The 19147-nt window shown below is 44.2% G+C and overlaps 1 protein-coding gene across 4 annotated transcripts in view; it reads right to left on the reverse strand.

Annotated features, from left to right (window-relative positions):
• Positions 1-19147, reverse strand: part of AKTIP (AKT interacting protein) — a 98166-nt gene that overhangs the window by 20315 nt on the left and 58704 nt on the right. For all 4 annotated transcript variants that reach the window (XM_078671235.1, XM_078671236.1, XM_078671238.1 and 1 more), the window contains 4 exons: positions 13886-13950; positions 13701-13801; positions 8758-8846; positions 3679-3777 (listed from right to left, as the gene is read on the reverse strand). In XM_078671235.1, the coding sequence (XP_078527361.1) occupies positions 3679-3777; positions 8758-8846; positions 13701-13801; positions 13886-13950 (354 nt within the window). The remainder of the gene's footprint in view (positions 1-3678; positions 3778-8757; positions 8847-13700; positions 13802-13885; positions 13951-19147) is intronic.

A 19147-nucleotide genomic window follows, 5' to 3' on the forward strand; every position in this document is an offset into this window, starting at 1 on the left:
AGATGCCCCTCCCGGTTCAACAAGACTGCAATCCGTAAGACAGGACTATGCCAATGCACACATGATACATGTATGCCTATGAAAACAAAAATCAGAATTAAGGATCCAGACATCAGTACAGTAGGGCACTCAAGGTAAGGGTGCATGTCCATTACCAGGCAGAGGACTTCTGTCCCAAACAAATCTGTACTATTTTTGGTATTTTTAACATTAAATTATATTTATATTTTTTGCTATTCAAATTATTAGAATCTTGTTTTACAGTATTTTGTATGTGGTTTTAGTTCCTGGCTCAATTCATTTATATAGAAGGGTGTTATGCCAATGGTTGGCCATGTTTGATGCTGGGCGTACTCTAGCTCAGAGTTACCAAATGTGGTCCCTTCATGGCTGTAGTAATTTTAGAAGTGCAGTTTGTGAATAGGAATGGGGTTAGTCTTAATCGGGAGGTGGATGTCCCACCCCCAAACACTAGTTGCTCCTCCCTATTCCCCATCACCTTTAGTAGTAACTATTCCCCCAGCCACTCCTGTTCCTCCCACATTTACTACTAAAATGTATACTTATGTGGGCAGAAACTCCGTACTAGGGAAGAGATCTCTGCACAGAAAAAGATAGGAGAGGCGAAGGTCAAAACACTGCACACAGGTTTGTGAATAGCATTTTGTAGTACTACAAAACAGTTTGTGAATAACCCTACTTTTGTCTAACGGGTTACAGATTTTTTATTAACTTCATTTGGGCAACTAACTAATGGGGTCAGACGCACAGAGGCCCAAAAATATTAATACAATAGTAGGACAGAGGGACAGAGAGACCGATATGATACTGTTGGCGGACTCCAGGGATTCTAATTGGATGCTGTGGCAGACGATGTCTTAACATGCTTCTTAATGACTGCTGTACGTGTATTGTGAACTGTATCTCTTTTTCATTGTAATAATTGATGTGGCTGTAACTACTGCTTGGTGAACAAAAATAAAATACTAAAAAAAAAAACTTCATTTGGGAAACACTTTTGAAAAGAATACTTAAGACGCAATATTTTTCAAACAAAAAATGGAACACCATATACTGGTAGAGACCTTTTCGTTCAGATCTAGATATGTACACATTTTTTACATTTACTTAAGTTCATTTCATCATGAATAGCACACACTACAGTACCCCAGCTCAGACTGTGAACTAGATGCATTCCCATTAATGTGAGGATAAGATAGGACTTTAACATCACTTCCTGTGATATAACTTCATATTATAAAATTGCCTAGGTTAATAATTTACATGACTTGAGCCCTGCTAGAACTTGGTTTTTGACATTAAACTTTGATTTAGCGAAATTTAAGAGAAAAGCATGGAGGAGAGAAAAAAAGGAAAACAGAAAACAATCAAGAGGGAGATGCAGTGAAAAGCGTAGGAAAGAATTAAGAGCTGAAATCAAAGCTTTTCAGCGTTATTTGGAAATCCACAATCCTCCACAAACTGCTGTACCCTCCCCGCTCCCTTATTCTTTGCAGTTACCGCGGTCTTGAGGGAACGCCGGACCAGAGGTCTGCATCCTTGTTTATTATGGGCCTGGCTCAGCCTCCACACAAAGCCACCTACTCTGTACATGTGCGTGCGTGGCGCCTGCAGTGGATGTCACACCCAGTAACTGACACATGGGATTTCATAAAGGTGCGGAGGAAGGTGTCTCTGCTCATTAGTTTGAACATCAGGCATGTGGGGTGTACCAGATCACCCGAGAAGGGTGGCTAGCATCGGTGACAGCCTTCTACAGGATATCCCTACTGTGCACCCATCTCCAAAAATAACATGCTTTTGCAATGCAATAGGTTTACGCCAGACCTATTGCATTGCAAATGGATGGCAACTTGGCATCACGGACAACTGGAGGGAGGGTGGGGGTGGGAGAGGAGAAGGTACTGACAAAGCTGCGTGAATGGAGAAACTAAAGGAAATAGTACACGCCCCGTGTAACAACCAAGTAAAGGGGCCAGTAGCCAAGGGAGGATACAAATTAAGACATGGCTGTACTTAGGTGGGACTAGCAAGCCTCATAAGGAATCAGAAGCCAGCATTTACAAAGGACAAACACCCAAGCCAATGAAAAATAAGGGTGGGGGAGTGGGCGAAGCTTCTCTCCATACTGAACTGCCACAGATCTTCGCAGAGCAGCGTTTGTGCGCTAGCTCACGCTCAACCGAAAAAGGGGGGTGGGGAAGATTCGAAGAGCATATAGTTAACAGCCCAGCAACCCAGATGCCACACATTATCTCATCATTTCTGGCCTAAAGCTCGTACTGTCCCAGTATTAGAATGAAAATACCTGGTACATATTACCACCCAGTTGTCTAAGGGAAACCTGTAATTAAGCATTTAGAAAAACAAAATCAGACAATGCATTTTTATTAAATGTGTAGGAAATTAGACCAGTATTGAGATAGACCTGTTGAACATACACTATGTGGTATCTGTATAACCCAAACCTAGCCAAAAGGCAGTGTAGTGATCCACAGGGTAAATGATGAGGCAGTTGGATTATGGGATCAGAAATGCACTCTTACTGCACCGTGGTACAGGTTTTTCCAAAGAGTATTCAATTCTTTACTAAAATTTACGAAGCTTTGGGGAAAATCCGGACTGATATGAAGATGTTGTTCCAGATACTGGATTCATAGATTATTATTGTTTATTATTTTTCAACTTAGTGTCTAGCCTCACTGTGTCCTAGATGTGGGGGTCTCAAGAGTAACTAGAGATGGTGAGCTGATCTTAAAGATAAGCAGGGGTTCTGGTTGTAATGTCTTTGTAAATGATAAATCTGGTCTTGAACAAAATGTGGGGCAGCAAGGGAGGCCAATGGTGTTCCATCAGGATGTGGTGATGCAGTAATTTTTCTCAGGCCATGATGTGATGTGGCAAATGTGGAGTATGGGGACGATGGAGCAGGGAGGTACCACCATGCAGATGAGTACAAGGGCTTGAACAGCAGTTGAACAGTCCCTTACTAGAATAAACTGTTCTACTTTCTTTGGAAGAGAGGCAGTTTTTGGAAAGATTTTCTATGTAAATTAGGTTGATGCCCAGGGTAAAACCAAATGACTTGGCATTCAGAGCAAATGTGAGGTTTGAAGCAGTCAATATTGGTATTATGGAGCGAGGTTTGTACTATTTTGCGCTTTGTTCTCGCAAACCAAAATGCTGTTGTAGTGGGTTTGAGCTTGGAGGGGTACTGGGCACCCAGATGAAGGCAGTGCTTTATGCATTGGATGACAGATGACTTTCAAGCAGAGGGGTCTGTCGACTGTAAATTTGTTCATTTTGTTTGTTTTATTGGTTCATAGAGCAGCAAGGCGCTCTATATAGAGGCTGAAGAAAACATGCTACAGTATGAACCCTAGGAGACTTCAGGTGCTCATACAAATGAAATACAGAGCAGGTTTCTAAAATGGGAGAAGCATAAACGTGTTGATTTCTTCCCCTTCATAGAAGCTCAATTCTTCTGCACATTCACAACATCTGGTGCCGGTGTGGTACTGCTCATTCACTAATTTGGTTTTAGATCAGGCTTACGTTCAGTTTGATTCAGACTGCAAAATATACCTGCAAAACAAAAACTAAATGAAACCACTCAAAATGCATAATCTGGCGTGGAGAAGAAGAAAATTAACTTACAGTACTGCAGCTTCTGGATTTAAGGGACCGACTGTGTCAATCTTGTAGAAGACTCTTCGAGCATACATTAGTACCTGCCATATGTGATTATGGTTCCGCCTGAAAGAAATGAAATGTAAGGCTTCTGATTTTAGTCAATCCAAACCTACTGAAGCCCCCACAATCATACTCAAGATTTCACGTCCATCATCCACAAAAATAGAACTTTTAACTTGTTTATTAACAAGCAATATCATGCAAAGGAAGAGAAAACAGATGGCACTCTTATTTGGTATGCAACACAGCTACAAATACTCAAATGACAAACATCTCAGCACTGTCCAGGATTCCCCTGTTCTCTACCTTATACAACCTGTAATTTAAAAGCTTTTTACACAAACCTACCCAATCACTCCCACTGCGGCTCCCTCACTCAGGTCGCTGTGCATAAAGTTTCCTCATTAATGGGTACTCCCAAGCCAATTCAAAATTTGGGAATGGCCAAATCATCATGGGTTCTCAACTTTGTAGGAAACCAGAGAGGGGCCCTCACCCTAGGGGACAACAGCTCCTTTAAGACCTGTAGCTTCGGTCTATTTTTCCTGAGGTGCTGCATAGAACACAGAACTTGGAACAATTCAGCCAAATGTCAGATTTTGTGCTGCCAGTGTTAGTTACGAAATCAAGTTGGCCAGTATCAGCCAGCAAAGTATCCAAATTCAATCTTTCTCTAGGTAGGCAGTCTAACAGTCTGCTGTATTACCACTGGGGAAGCCACTTCGGCCTCCAAAATAACCTTCTGCAGTATGCGCTCGACCAACCACCAATCTTAGTGGATTTGGCTCAATTATTTAGTGTAACATTACTGAATGCCTAAAATGATAAATCCCAAACACAGTATTTAGATTCCCTCCATACTTCGGTCACAGAAGTCATGCCCATTACGTCCTCAATTGATTCTGCCAAGGAGTACATTTTAATCTCAATTATACAATTTACTCCACCCGGTGCACTCCATTTTCTTTTGGGTGACAGTCACTCACCAAGTCCATGAAGTGAACGTCTATGCAATTAACTCACTGGGAGACAGTTTTCATTCACCAGAAAGATCAGATGCTCAGCAACCGCCCTCCAATTGATCACATTCTCTTCCTGGTGCAGATGTGAGGGTGGGTGGCAACAGGTGGCATGTCTTGCAAAATCACCCAGGGACGGTGGAATACATTCCGTTTTCAATGCACTAACAAAGCAGCATCTCCCAACCACCACTGGGAAAGGCTGAACATACCTACTAGGTGTGATTTTGGCTAGGTCTTTTAGCACTAGTATTTTGATAACGACAATTGATGGACATGCTAAATAGTTATTTTGGATTGAAAAGAGTGGAATCACATTCTGTAACCATGTGAAACAGGGAGTATGGATTGTCTTTTCATTTTTGCCACTGTATTAAATTAAAACCCTCCCACTGAGATAACGGTTGGTAGTGGCAAGCGGTCGATATGTTTTTAGGGGGGGGTTCACCACTTTTCAGCACTAGAGCATTTTGCACAGAAAACATTTCTGCTGTACACATGATCAATATGGCCGCTGCCAGTTTTCAAATATCACTGTTGGCTATCTTGAACTGGACTTTGGGGGATTCTTTTTTTTCAGGTCCACAGATTTCAAAAAGGTAGTTACTTTGGATTCTACATGCAAGGTAAATGGAAAAGACCCTGTAAGAGTTTGATCCTAGATGAGCTGCACTAGATATTAAACAGGGCCAGGCAAACTTAATAGAAAGTAATGTAGCTTTAGCTGTGGGCCGAAAGGTCAGTGGTGTGCTTTGGTGGTCAAAAGTGATCATATCTTCGAAAACTTTGTGTAGGTCTTTAACTTCTCTTTAGGCAGTAGCTCCACAAAATAGTACTAGAATGCGGATGTAGTGACCAGAGAGGGCAGACTAGTTGGCTCACTAATAGCAGTCTGCAGCCATCCTCTTCTTTTTGCAACGGTCTTGAAGTAACAGATCCTAAAGCATAGTACCACCTCTTAGCAGCAGAGGCAATTAGGTGGAGCACTAGCACGTAGACAAATAGGATCCTATGAAGTGAATGAACACATTTCCACAGATAGACAGGATAACATCCTCAGTTCAACTCCTGTACTTTAAGGGATTGCATTAGAATGGCAATTCTACCAATTTGCTAGAAAGCAAATAGATCAAGATCAACTTTCAGTTGAAAAGCACAAACCCCTACAATTTGCTATTCCAGAAATACATCCATGTTTGAGACATTGCCTTAAATATCTGGGATCAAGATAAAAAGGTCAGAACATTTGAAGTATGTGTTTTTTTCTCAACTGTTAGAAAGGTGATCCCGGGGAGGTAGAAGATGTCTGACTGACCACCCCTAGGTCCACCCCTCCTTCTGGAAGTGGCCGAGCGTTGTCGAGAGGCCTCCTGGGTGAGGTTCCTCTCCTATAATCGTACAGCAGAGCAATCACACCACTACAAATGGACACCACACAAGAGGATAAGTTCTTAGGCTTTATCAGTAATAAAGGTTGATTATCTTCGGCAATATGTACAAGCGGATCGAGGGATCCGTAAAGTCTCGTAAGCAGGGAACAGGGTAGCGGGTCAGTCTCAGTACTGGTGGGGCGTAGGGATGCCCTGCGCACAGCTCTCAATCCTCGAGCTGGGGGGGTCCGAAAGGTCGAGCCGCGGCAGCGCCAGCAGGACTCGAAAGATGGTTTTGACGAAGTTGGGCCGCGGCAGCGCCAGCAGGCTTCGAGGTAGTTTCAGCGAGGATGGGCCGCGGCAGCGCCAGCAGGCTCCCAGGATGGTTTCAGCGAGGATGGACCGCGGCAGCGCCAGCAGGCTCCCAAGATGGTTTCAGCAAAGATGGACCGCGGCAGCGCCAGCAGGCTCCTAAGGTGGTTTCAGCGAAGATGGGCCGCGGCAGCGCCAGCAGGGCTTGCGACTCCAGGATACAACTGGCGTCCTAATCCAGGCTAGCCCAGATATAGGACTGGAGTCCTTTGATGTCCAGACCCTCGCACCTGGGGTCAGAGGGGCCGGGATGGTGGTATCCAGACACCCAGCAGGGGGGTGGAGCCAGCGCCCAGGGAGGCCGGAGGGCGATCGATACCAGGCGTCCGGGGACGGCTGGAGGGCCATCGAAACTCCCCTCCTCTTGGATCCGTTGAGTGGCCACTCTACCACCTGGGGGGGGGGGGGTGATCTTGGTGCCTCGATGTCGGGGCTTCGCTGTGGTCGTGGCCACGTGCTCGGGACGTGATGGGCCCAAGATGGCGTCGTGCCTGACATGGTGGTCCGGGGTGGTAGCCGGACCTGCAGAGTTGGGATGCGTAGGGTCGCCGTGTACCAGGGGGGAGAGCCGGGGGTTGCCAGGGTGGCTGCTCTTGTCGAGAGTTCGTGTAGGGTAGCGCCAAGGGGGCGACAGCGGATCGATGGAGGGCCGATGTCGTCCTGGGCCCGCCATGCGGGAGGGGTAGGACCACGCCATGAGGCCGGGTCCAACATCAACGGGAATATCATTAAAACCTGAGCATTCTACAAGAAACCTCATTCAAAACAGTTAGATTGTTGAAGGACGAGTGGATTAGTTCTAGTTTTAAAACGGCATAGACATGGATGTAAAAACCAGTAAAGCAATGGGCCTCAAGACAGGCAGGGATGAGTGCTAATATTACAAGAGGTACAAGGGTGAAATGGTGTAGTTTGTAAAAGGTTGGTGCTCAAGATCCAAGCCGAAGTCGAAAGTAACTGATCATTCACCCACACCCACTATTCTTACAGGCATTAATAAAAATATTTGACCATAGTTTATCACTATAGTTGTGCTTAGGTTCACTTAATTTGTTTCTAAAAATCTATATCTAAAGAATAATAAACACATCTAGAGATATGCTAAGCAGATCTAACTCTTTAACCCTGCCCTCAGAGCCATTTGTTGTGCCAACTACCTTCAGGACACAACTTGCCAACATGCATAATTCGAAACTACATAGTGATGTATGATTGCTTGGGAATCTATATACAAAAGGTAAACTTTGGTAGCTGAAGTCACAAGTAGGATACACTAAAGAAAGTTTGTGCAGATTTGCCAATCCTGGTACCCCTACCCAACCTTCAGAATAGTAGGCAAAGAAGTACTCGTAGCCAAGCAGGTAAGGAAGTAAAAGCATGCTTTGGGGCAACCTTTCTAAACTCTTATGAAGGCGACCCATACAAGCTGCATTTTGAAGTCCATTACTTTGTCCTTACTAGAGTTAGTAAGGAAAATGCTAAGCCTTCAATCCAAGGACGACCAACAGAGTAAGCCAGCAATCTATTCATGCTTCCAGAGTTGGTGAATGGTAACCAATAGTTAGTGAATTTGGAAGATATTCTTGTTCAAACCCAGAGTGTCAAATGGCAGAATGGAGAGGGAGGATTTGTGGGCAAGGTCAGGAATTTAATGTCATCTAGGCAAGCTACCAAATGTTTGAACACTGGTTTCCAGGTTACAAGGTTTCATAAGTAATAATATCATATCTAGCATGAAAAAGGGGGTGTTGCTCTGCAAAAAAATGTTGGCCTCCTTTATGAAAATCGAGCTAGAGCCCAAAGGGAGAGTAGGGTTACAGGACAAGGTACAAAACCATTCTATGAGTTTTCAGCTGTATTTCAATGACAAAGATAGAAAAATGGTAACGCGAATCAAAGACAGTAACAATCTGAACTATAACATAGTACACCACCTCAGTTGATATTACTTTTACAAAACAAATTTTGCACATGGTTGGGGAATTGATTTTGGACATATTCCCCACTTCCTCATCCGTCAGTACTTGCATCTAAATAATTTTGGATGCAAAAAGACTGTCCAAAGAGTAAATACTCTTAAGTACAGTTTAGTATCACAATGTGAAAATGGTGAAGGGAACTGTCACGGAGCAGTACTTACGAGTATTAACAGACTTTCAAAATGGCACTTTTCATATGGTGGCATCTGGGATGGAAAGGAATGATGTGGTAATCAAGCTAACTTACCAGAACACATGATATTGACTTACCAATTAGCTAAAACATCTATACAAGGAACTAACCTCCATTTTGTAAAGGCTCTTTTCACATCCAGTTCCCCTGAAACAGGATCGACTAGCGGGTGGAAGACTGGTATATCGAACACTAAGCGCTAGGTTTAAAACAAAACAGACTGAAATTAATAAGTTGCAACACTTACAATGCACTTCCATAAGTCAAAATTTAAAAACAAACATATTTAGGTCTTAACTGCACTCCCACCCATCTGTGCCAGTACCCAAGCAACATTTGTTTTCTTGTTAACTATGCGTTTCACAGGCTCTCAAGAGGAGAATGTGGTCATGCTCCCGTTTTACCACAATCCCCCAAATACATTCAGGAACTAAGCAAACTTTAATTTAAAGACAATGGATTTGACCGAATTTGTATTTCCTCTCTCAAGAATGGTTTGTTAATGTTATCCTGGTATCTATCAATAAGGAGCCCAGAGGGGGTTAATGTAAGAAACGGGTAGCCCTCCACTCAATAAAATCACATAAATCAACAATACCCACCCACAAGGCAAAAAGTATATATATATACCGTGTGTAGAACACTAATCGTTGTCTTATCACACGGGGTGTATACATCACAAAAATGTAACATGTTTTAGCAAATATAACCTGTTTTTTGCTCATGGTTAATTGCTATACATCAATTGCCTTAACAAATTTATAAAAATTGCTTCCTTTCCACTGACAGTCTCGAGAGGGGACAACACTTGATTACCTGCCAGCTCTCCCCTGGGTGGTTCACCCGTGAGGGGTCACTTTGACTCCCATTTTTTTACGTTTACACTACATTTGTGGTGTTAATCGTCTATTTTAGATGTATTTCCGCTTGATTGTGAGTAATTGGTTATCAAGCGCGGTCCCCTCTCAAGAGACTGTCAGTGGAAAGGAAGCAATTTTTTTTATTTTTTTTTAAACCTTTATTTGTACAGAAAGGATATACAAATCTGGGCCTACAACCAGTCCCGCCGGCCACGACACGATAGAGCAATCAAGAAGTCCAGAAGGAAAATATACAGGATCAATCATAAGGGAGCGCAATCAATACAGCCCAAAAAGGGGAGGAGGGGGGGGGGGGGGGGAGGATCTGGACGGCCCGCAAACAGGAACAAAGAAGGTTAATTTTTATAATATTACAATAAGGAGTATAACAGGCTCGGTTACAGCATAGATGAATCCGGGGTCCCAAAGCAAACCAGTGGCTACAAAAAAGCTAAAGGGCAGCAACGCGGAGGAGTGGCACTACAGTATACATCAGTATGGGAACAGATGTGGTCAACACAAATCAATATTCAATGAGACTCGTCTTTATACACATCCACCACCCAGTAGTACATCGGAAATAGAACAAAGGAACCGGAATATCGACATCATTAAAACTAACCCGTCATACTAACCTTTGGGAGAGAAAAAATGAAAGAGGGGAGGGGAAGGAAGATGGGAAAAAGAAAAATACAGACTGAAAGAGAAGAACGCCGCGCCGATACAAGCACCCCGTAGCAAGGACACATAAAAGAGCAGGATTATTAGCAATGAGGAGGGGATGGGAGTCGCAATTGAAATGCAGCCTAACCACAAGAAGGAGAGCAGTGATGATACTGACCCCACCCCAATCATACCATGGGAGGCAGGGACAGACGCGGCGCTCCTATAAGAGACAAAAGGGCCATAGAACTAAGGAAAATAAAACAGCAGATAAGACCCATCCCACCCATCCCACCCAGCACCCCTGCAGAAGGCTACGGCCTACCCCCCCAGCAGCGTGCCTGTCGCCCTAAATAGAACCCGAAATGTAGTAGAGACAAGAGAAAGAAGAGGAAGAAAGACAAAAAGAAGGACATGAAGACAGAAAGAAATAAAGAAATAGGAGGGCGGAGTAAAGGAGCAGAGAAAACGGTCGGCCTGAGCCCTCCGCCCAACCATACAATCGTAATACATTTAAACGAAAACGACACAATCTCGAGCGTCAGAGAACTTATAAGGGGGTCACCCACAGCACTATGTATACGGGCAACTGCGCCACGGATCTGTACACCAGCAACCCACCGGGAGCATTGTATCTCACCCCAGGCCTTTCTTAGCCACAATTTCCACCCACCACATGACAGCGGAAAGTGAGCAACACGGTGCGGGGCAATCACACGAATGAAAAAAATTCCAATAAAACGTAGGCCAGGGAGGTCAATCCATAAGCAAGAGAACAAAAGTCCGGGTATGCAGACCAAGTGTCCCAACAATGTTAACAAGGGCAGTAAAAGACAGGAGTTCAGTCTCGCCGTTCGGGAAAGCGGGGGTTCCCTTGCAGTACATAAACACGAGCTCATCAAGGCAAAGATATGCAGCAGTCCACCATGCTTCTCGGGCACTCGGGTAGGATCGGGCCCCAGCACGATATCCAAGTCCCCGAACTCCAAACATTGAAGCGCAGGAGGTTCCAAAGCCACTTGCTTGCATACCTGTCGACGGACAGCAGTAGTAACCCTCGTCGTGACCGAGGGGGGCGAGGCAGTGGCATCACTGAGACGAGGGGACCATGAAGAACCGTCCATCTAAGATGGCGGCGGACCGCACCGATCCCCCAGGGGCAACGGGGGCCAAGGCCGCAAGCAAGGATCGTATTGCACCAAGAACGTCGCCAATTGTAGGCTCACGTACACATGTCCAGGACCCCGTGCAGCCCGCCGTCTTGGGGATATCCGCGGCCTAGCTCGATGGCCGCCATTTTGTAGTTTCAGCCTCGTCACCACCCTCCGCGACTCCCGGATCAGTCCCACAGATGCGGACCCCCTCAGGTATTAAGGGGGTCCCAGTAATGGCAGCCTCTGTGCAGAAAGGAGGGCCGCCAAAGTCGGGGGTCCGCCTGTACTATCGCTGGCGTGTCTGACAAACAGATCCCGGGCGCGAGGCTCCAGGGTGGATGGACGGAGCAGCGGCGGGGGGACCCCTTCACACGATCAGTCCTCGGAGCACCGCGCCCCGCACCAGCCTCACGGTCGCCAAGGCAAGCCCGGATCAGGACCACCAGGATGCTCGCACAGTGGTCTCTCGCCAGTGGCTCACGCTCTCGGCCGGGGCCGACGTTTACATCAACGCCGGGCTGGGTCCAATAGGCGAGGCCCCGGTCTCATCACCGCGGAGGCCCCGGTCCCTCCGGGGCATAACTTCGGAACCGCGGCACACAGGAACCTCCAGGTCAGATGGTGAGTAGGAGCAACACTTTACGTTTCTGTTTCTTCTCGAGTGTGTCGTTTCGGGGCAGGATATGCGAGTCAGGCCGGCAGGCTGACGGAGCCGAGCTAGAAAGCGACCATTACGATCGCGAGCTTGGCTCCTCCCCTCAGCAATTTTTATAAATTTGTTAAGGCAATTGATGTATAGCAATTAACCATGAGCAAAAAACTGGTTATTTTTGCTAAAACAGGTTACATTTTTGTGATGTATACACCCAGTGTGATAAGACAATGATTGGTGTTCTACACACGGTATATATACACTTTTTGCCTTGTGGGCGGGTATTGTTGATTTATGTGAATGTTATCCTGGTGACATGGTTACATATGGATGATTAATTTCGAAATCTAATTCGAGGATATGAGCACTAACCTACCATAGCAGCACCTTATGTTTTATAAAACCAAAAATATTCAGCTACAGGCTAGATTAACTTATCTCCATAGTAAATATTTTGGTTTACGTGTGGATCGCTTAGGATTGCTCGTTTTAACTCGAAATAGTTTCATTTTGGAATCTATTCTTACACGATTAAAGGAGACAAACTCTAGTGCTGGTGAATGACTAATATAAACAGGACCATCCATCTACCTTTAGACTACTTCAAAATCACTCAAGTACACAGAGCAGTGCATAAACATCTCCCACTCACTTTCCTTTAGCAAATAAGGTTTACCAACGTATACGGTTTTAGCAGACACAAGGAACCTTTCTGAAAAGCCCATGTTTAAAGAAATCACCTAGATGGCACAACATCATACATGCAACACAAAAGTGGCATTTCAACCGATTTTTCATAAAACACTTTAATTTTCACGTTAAAAGGCATACTCACTCCCGAATATCAAAAACTGGACTGTGCTTATAGGTTTATGAAGTGTTCCATATGATGCGTTTCCATTTCCAGGAGGAGTGGGGGGGGGGGGGTGAACTTACCAAAACACACACAAGATACGCTTCAAACTTCATTAGCATAACTTTGAAAGCAGAATAACCTCATACCAAAAACCAATACCATTAACCTCAATCAAATTATATCTTAACATTCTGCAATGATCTTCAGCCTTCTAAGTTAGCGTTAGCTGCATTACAATTATCTGTAGAATAATTCACCATGCAAATTGCCCTACTCTTTGATGACCTTACTAACCACTTACTGCACAGGTTTTGATCTTGCTCGCTACAGATATTGCAATGCTTTTTTTCAGTAAGAGAAAGATAGTCTGTTTAAATTCTCAAACTTTTGGAGCAGCCACTTTAAAACTACATGATACCCAAGTCTACCCATTCTTTTAAAGTGTTTACCAAAACCTGCTCATTTTCATGTAACCTGCTAACCATCTTCTAGTTAGCTGAAATAGCTGCCCTTGTTCATAAATTAAATTTACTGATTTAGCCATTCTTCTAGATCCGCAATCTCATTTGGGTTATAATATCTGCGGGAAGGGTGGTACAGAAAAAAAAAATCTTCACTCAGTGGATACAGTTTAACATATAGCATTGAATTACAAATGTTTGCTTACATCAAGGCCATGAACTACTGCTTTTTTGTTCTGCAGGGTAGATCTAGTTTCTAATGGTAATCTCCTCACTAATCTATCCATAGCACATCAGGCATTTTCTTATATAAATAGATGTTCAGAGGTTTGAGAGACCTGTGAGTTTTATAGGGTTCTCACATTACACTGAAAAGAGGATTAGAAGACAAACAAACTGATACTTACTGGACATTCTCCATCTGGGTAGTTATCAGGAATATAAACTGTAAACTTGAAGACTCCATCTTGGTAAAGACCGTGCCGTATAAATATAACTCCAAACCACACTGGAATAGAGAAGGCACCCTTAAAATTGTAATCATGCAGTAAATAAATGTAAAGTAATTTTTAAATAGAATAGAGCTCCTTACTTAATGCAGAACGATGCGATGGCTGAATGTAGACCCCAGGTAATTTTTGCTTAACGACCAACGTGCTACAGGTAGAAGTGTGAAACAAAAATGTCAAATACAAACTTGTTCTTTTAAAGGCTACAAATAGAGTGCCACTGTACAACACATTAGGTCAATGACTTCAAAAGTTGCTCCATCGACAGCCAATGCTTCACTAATAATCCAGATGTTGGTACCATTTCAAAGTGATTATTGAAAGGATGCCAAGTCATTAGGGAGGAGAGAAATCAAAGTCATCCAACATCAACTAGGAGCTGTAAACCAGTTGTGGAAAAACTACAACTTTATAAACTATATTGCTTTATAAGAGAAGTGTTTAGTTAGCTTTCACAGGATATACTGCTTTCGAATGTTTATATGACATAGAAGTTCGATTTTAAAAGGTTAAGAAATACGGTGTTGATATTGTCTCAGGGGTAATTAAGGTAAGAGAATTGTGAGGCACAGGATTTGCTTTTAAACAGGAGTTGCTTCACGATTGAGTTATAGTGGCAATACAACCGTCTAAAATGTGAATTTCTATGGACTGAACAACTAACTGTTTATGCATTTAGCCATGCTTCATTGCAGCAACAAGATTTACTTCTATCCAGTACTTGTTTTGCAGATCAAATGCTTTTCATGTTTCAACCATCTTAGTTTGCCCAGAAGGTTTTTGGAAACAGCCCGAAAGACTGCATCCAAGAGAACTGTGTGTTTCTGCTATCACATCACTGATTCACATGAGCCCTCGCGCCTCCGAATGGTAAACCACCTTAGCAGCTGATAAAGGCTGAATGGGCTGCTTGTGAATCCCGGAAAGACATGAAGCTGAAAACCCTTACAGGCTATTAACTCTGTAACTGCAACACATTGAAACAATAGCAATTGTAAACCGGGTGCACAAAATATTTGAGTTATCGGCGCAAGTGGGGAGGGTAACTTCCAACGTGCAGCAATTTTCCCTTCTCCGCTACAATCTGGACTTCCATTTTCAAGGCATGGTCAGTATACAAGCTTCACGAAACTGACAGTTTGTAAAGCACTTCTCCAGGAAGAAACTAGCATATGTCGGCGGATGGCTGCGTCCACGATACTTCAAGGCTAACACAATGGGTCAAATCATGGGAAAATGTAAACTTTATGTAAAAAATCTGAAGGGTCTAAAAAAAAAAAAAACCTAGGTTCTCTTTGGAATAGAAGAGCTTCAATCGGACTGCTTGAAATTCAAAAGATACAAGGAAAGCCTCCAAAAATACTTCATTACAGCTATGCAGGAGTATATATTTTGGTTTTTTTATTAACCAAATACCCGTTCGCCTTTTAGGATATCAGCTTGCAGTGATCTTCCCGCTGTAATTTCCTAATGCCGGACGAGTTTCCATGGCTAACGCCGTTTCTTCAGCGGCATTGAAACAGTGAAATGGCGCTGTGGGTGCCCTGTTACATATTCAATTAACAGGTGTGTTTTTATTAGTTATTCGCCCTTCGTGGGACTCCCAAAGTGCGTGCTGATATTCCAAGGCCTGTTGGGACATGTAGTTCTGGGAGCAGTCAATTATTTTCCCTCAGTGGGTTCCCGAGCGCCGACTTGCAAACATTATTGCTATCTTTAATCCTTCGTAGGTAGTAGGAAGTCCACTGTAAGATCACTGCAAGCGGATATACTAAAAGGCGAACTGTTGAGTGCTGCCCTAGAGCTCATGGGCATTTGCAACAATATACATATATACATATACATATATACACACCCACACACACATATATACACACACACTCATACATATATTCGTTTAGACAGGATGGTAAACGATCAGACTGTCCTTAGAGGAGTAAGTGTAAAAATTATGCATTAGAGCATGCACAGACTGGCTAACAAACTGGTGGGTGGGGTTTAACTTTTCACGATAAACAATTAGCAGTAATAATGAAATTTAGGGATTACACAGCCTCTTGCGGTTTGTGGACACCACCAACACACTTTCCATTTGAAATAATGGAAGAGGTTATTGCAGCAGCATTTTAAATTCCGAAACAGATGGGTGACAATTTTAAAAGACCACGGCTTTAAAGATTAACCAGTTGCAACTTTAGGATTCAATTGAAATACATTACAGTTCAATGCAGAGACTGTATTAGCAATGGTCAATGAACTGACGGGACACTTATTTAAACCTTTATTTTTTCGTTTTATAATACAATAGAAAAAAACAGGCAGCCAGTTGTGGCATATATGGTAGGAAAGCAACACAAATACCATACACAGCTTTTTATAAGATATTATGGAAAGTACCAGTCACAATAGGGACCTCAGAAGGATATCCAGCCTCACCCCTCTAAACCCGTACCACTCTCTCAATCAGCATGTTCTATCGTGGGGTTCCCATCCATCTGTTTCTTCCCACAGTCATCCTAGTCACTTGCCGTAGAGGACCTGTCGAAGTTTGATTTAGAAGGTCATTGCGGAAGTCTCTCCAGGCTGCCAAATCCTCTGCTAACTGGTCATCACATCAGTGTAACCTCATGTGTTTTTCTTCAGCTAGTGACTACTACATTAAGTCCCTCTGCCAATGTATTATCTCCGGTGTTCGGTGACCCATCCATGTAATGGAGATCCTTCGTTTGGCCAATACTACAACCAACACCAGCTGTAGGAATTTATATTAGTTTTCTTCCCCTTGGTCTTTTGACATTACCAAACAGGCAACACTGGGGAGAAGGGTCTATATGCAAATGAGTAGTCCTGACAATATCAGCTAAAACTCGTACCAGAGTGCCTGCGCCAAGAAGCAATGCCAGGCTAAATGCAGGAAGTCGTCATAATCTGGGCCTCATTAGGGACAGCTATTTGGGATGTGTCAGGGATAAAAAGTGTAACTGTAGGTGTGAAGTAAGTCCTATTGAAGAAGTTGTAGTGTACCAATTGAAATTGGGCATTACTGGAAAGAGTGAGTATTAGTTAGTTAACCCATGTTCAATCCCTATCAGACAGAGGTGTATCAAGGTCCAGATCCCAGGCAAGTTGCGTCTGGAGAAGGGCCCCAGCAGCCTCAGCCTGCATGGCTCTGTATAATAAAGATATCAAGTGTCGCCTCGAGCCACAATTCAGTAAAATCTCAAGTGTTTGTGTGGGCATTGGGGCCATAGGATAGGAGGGCCAGGGAATCCTAGCTATGCTAACCAAACTGGCATGTTGCAAGAACTGGCCAGTGCCAAGTGTTAACTCTTAGCGCACCTCTTCAGAAGTTAGGAATGTTTCTCCTGGGTATAAGTCTCCCAGAAGCGAGCATCCACCCTCCTGCCAAGCCTGAAACTGCACATTATCCAATAACTGCCCAATGGTTTTCAGTATCCTTACATCAAGTTCCCTGAGGAATGGAGGCAGTTTTAGTACAGTCTTTACAAAACCCTGCCAGATTAAAGCAGTTTGCCGCACTACATATGCAAGATCCGCACATGGCCCGGCCCCTTCCATCAACCACTCCGGTAAGTGGCCTGCTGCCGCGCTGCCCGAGAGCAGACTCTTTTCTTCCCGGTCACGCAATCTAGCTGGATGTTGAAGATGCGCGGCATTGTAATATAAATCTAGGCGTGGGACCTCCAATCCCCCATACTCATGCCGTTTAGTTCAAGCCACCCTGCTAGGGTAAACAGCCCAAAGGAGTCCGTTTAAGTGAAAGTCAAGTTGCTTAAATATAGTGTGTGGAATGGGACAGAGTGAGTTCTGCAGTGCAGAGAGACATCGCTGAAGCAGCACAATTTTTGCAATAGCCATCCGACCCATTAAGGAAAGGTTCAAAAAGGGGGTGGTGATGGACAGAGTATCTGAGTTAATCAGAACACTCCTACCCAGTCAACAGATCAGGACTTGATCCATCACCGGTTTTTTAGCTCACTGCACCATCCCAGTTCAGAACATGGCTATATGCAAATTAGTCTGTCCCTGGCCCAGTGCATCATGGGAACAGGGCAGACCAAACTACCAAGCCAATTCTTTACTGGAAAGGAAACAAGCTTCCGGGGACCGGTTTCTGGCATTACAGCAGTCTTCGGCCCGGCTTGCTTGAATCCTGATGGTGCAGTGAGCAAGGGACTCACATCTGAGCATACCCTTCCACGCTTGTGGTGGCCAAAACGATTCAAAAAGGGGGTGGCAGATACTCTGTCCATCACCACCCCCTTTTCTGAATCGTTTTTGGCCACTACAGGTGTGGCAGGGTATGCTCAGACATGAGTCCCTTGCTCACTGCATCACTAGGATTCAAGCAAGCCGGGCCGACGACGGCTGAAATGCCAGAAACCGGTCCCCGGAAGCTTGTTTCCTTTCCAGTAAAGAATTGGCTTGGTAGTTTGGTCTGCCCTGTTCCCATGATGCGCTGGGCCAGGGTCAGACTAATTTGCATATAGCCAGGTTCTGAACTGGGGTGATGCAGTGAGCTAAAAAACGGTGATGGATCAAGCCCTGATCTCTTGACTGGGTATGAGTGTCTAGATTAATTCAGATACTCTGTCCATCACCACCCCCTTTTCTGAACCATTAAGGAAAGGGGCAGTGTATTCCAGAACGTTACTGAGATCCGCAAGGACTTCAGGACCCTCTCCCCATGTTTAAGTGGAGCTGCTGGGTGCAACTCGAATTCCAAAACAGCGAAACTGCTCTAATTCCCAACGCAGTCCCAAAACCGGTAAACGACTTATGCGTGGTAAACAGAGGTAAGTGGTAATATTAAGGGCTTGTGGCCATTTAGACGCAAGCCTGAGATATTTCCGAAATCTAGGAGTTGTAGAAGTGGCGGTAATGTGACCCTGAAAGATAAAATACATATACAACATATAGGGAAATTACATGTTGTACCTCAACCACCTGTATGTCCATATGTGTAGTCCCCAAATAGCTAACGGTTCAATCGCCAATGCGAACAGAAGGTGAGAGCGGGCGCCCCTGACGAGTTCCCCTGCCAAGGGCCCAACCCTCAGTATTTAGGACCGAAACCCATAATCTGCTGTACTTGGAATAAATAACCCCAGTTCACACTCTTGAAGGCCTTTACCAGATCAAGCGACACATGCACAAGTTCTTTGTTGCGATATTCCATCTCATGCAAGACGTGCGTCAGACGTCTAAGGTGCATGACTGTACCTACCCGGAATGAACAATGGCACTGGTCCTCATGAACCAAGCGTGGCATATGTGGTGTTAAACTAACAGTAAGTGTTTTACTAAGCATTTTCACGTCTACG

The sequence above is a fragment of the Lissotriton helveticus genome, chromosome 12, assembly GCF_964261635.1.
Source record: "Lissotriton helveticus chromosome 12, aLisHel1.1, whole genome shotgun sequence".
Classification (NCBI taxonomy): Eukaryota; Metazoa; Chordata; class Amphibia; order Caudata; family Salamandridae; genus Lissotriton; species Lissotriton helveticus.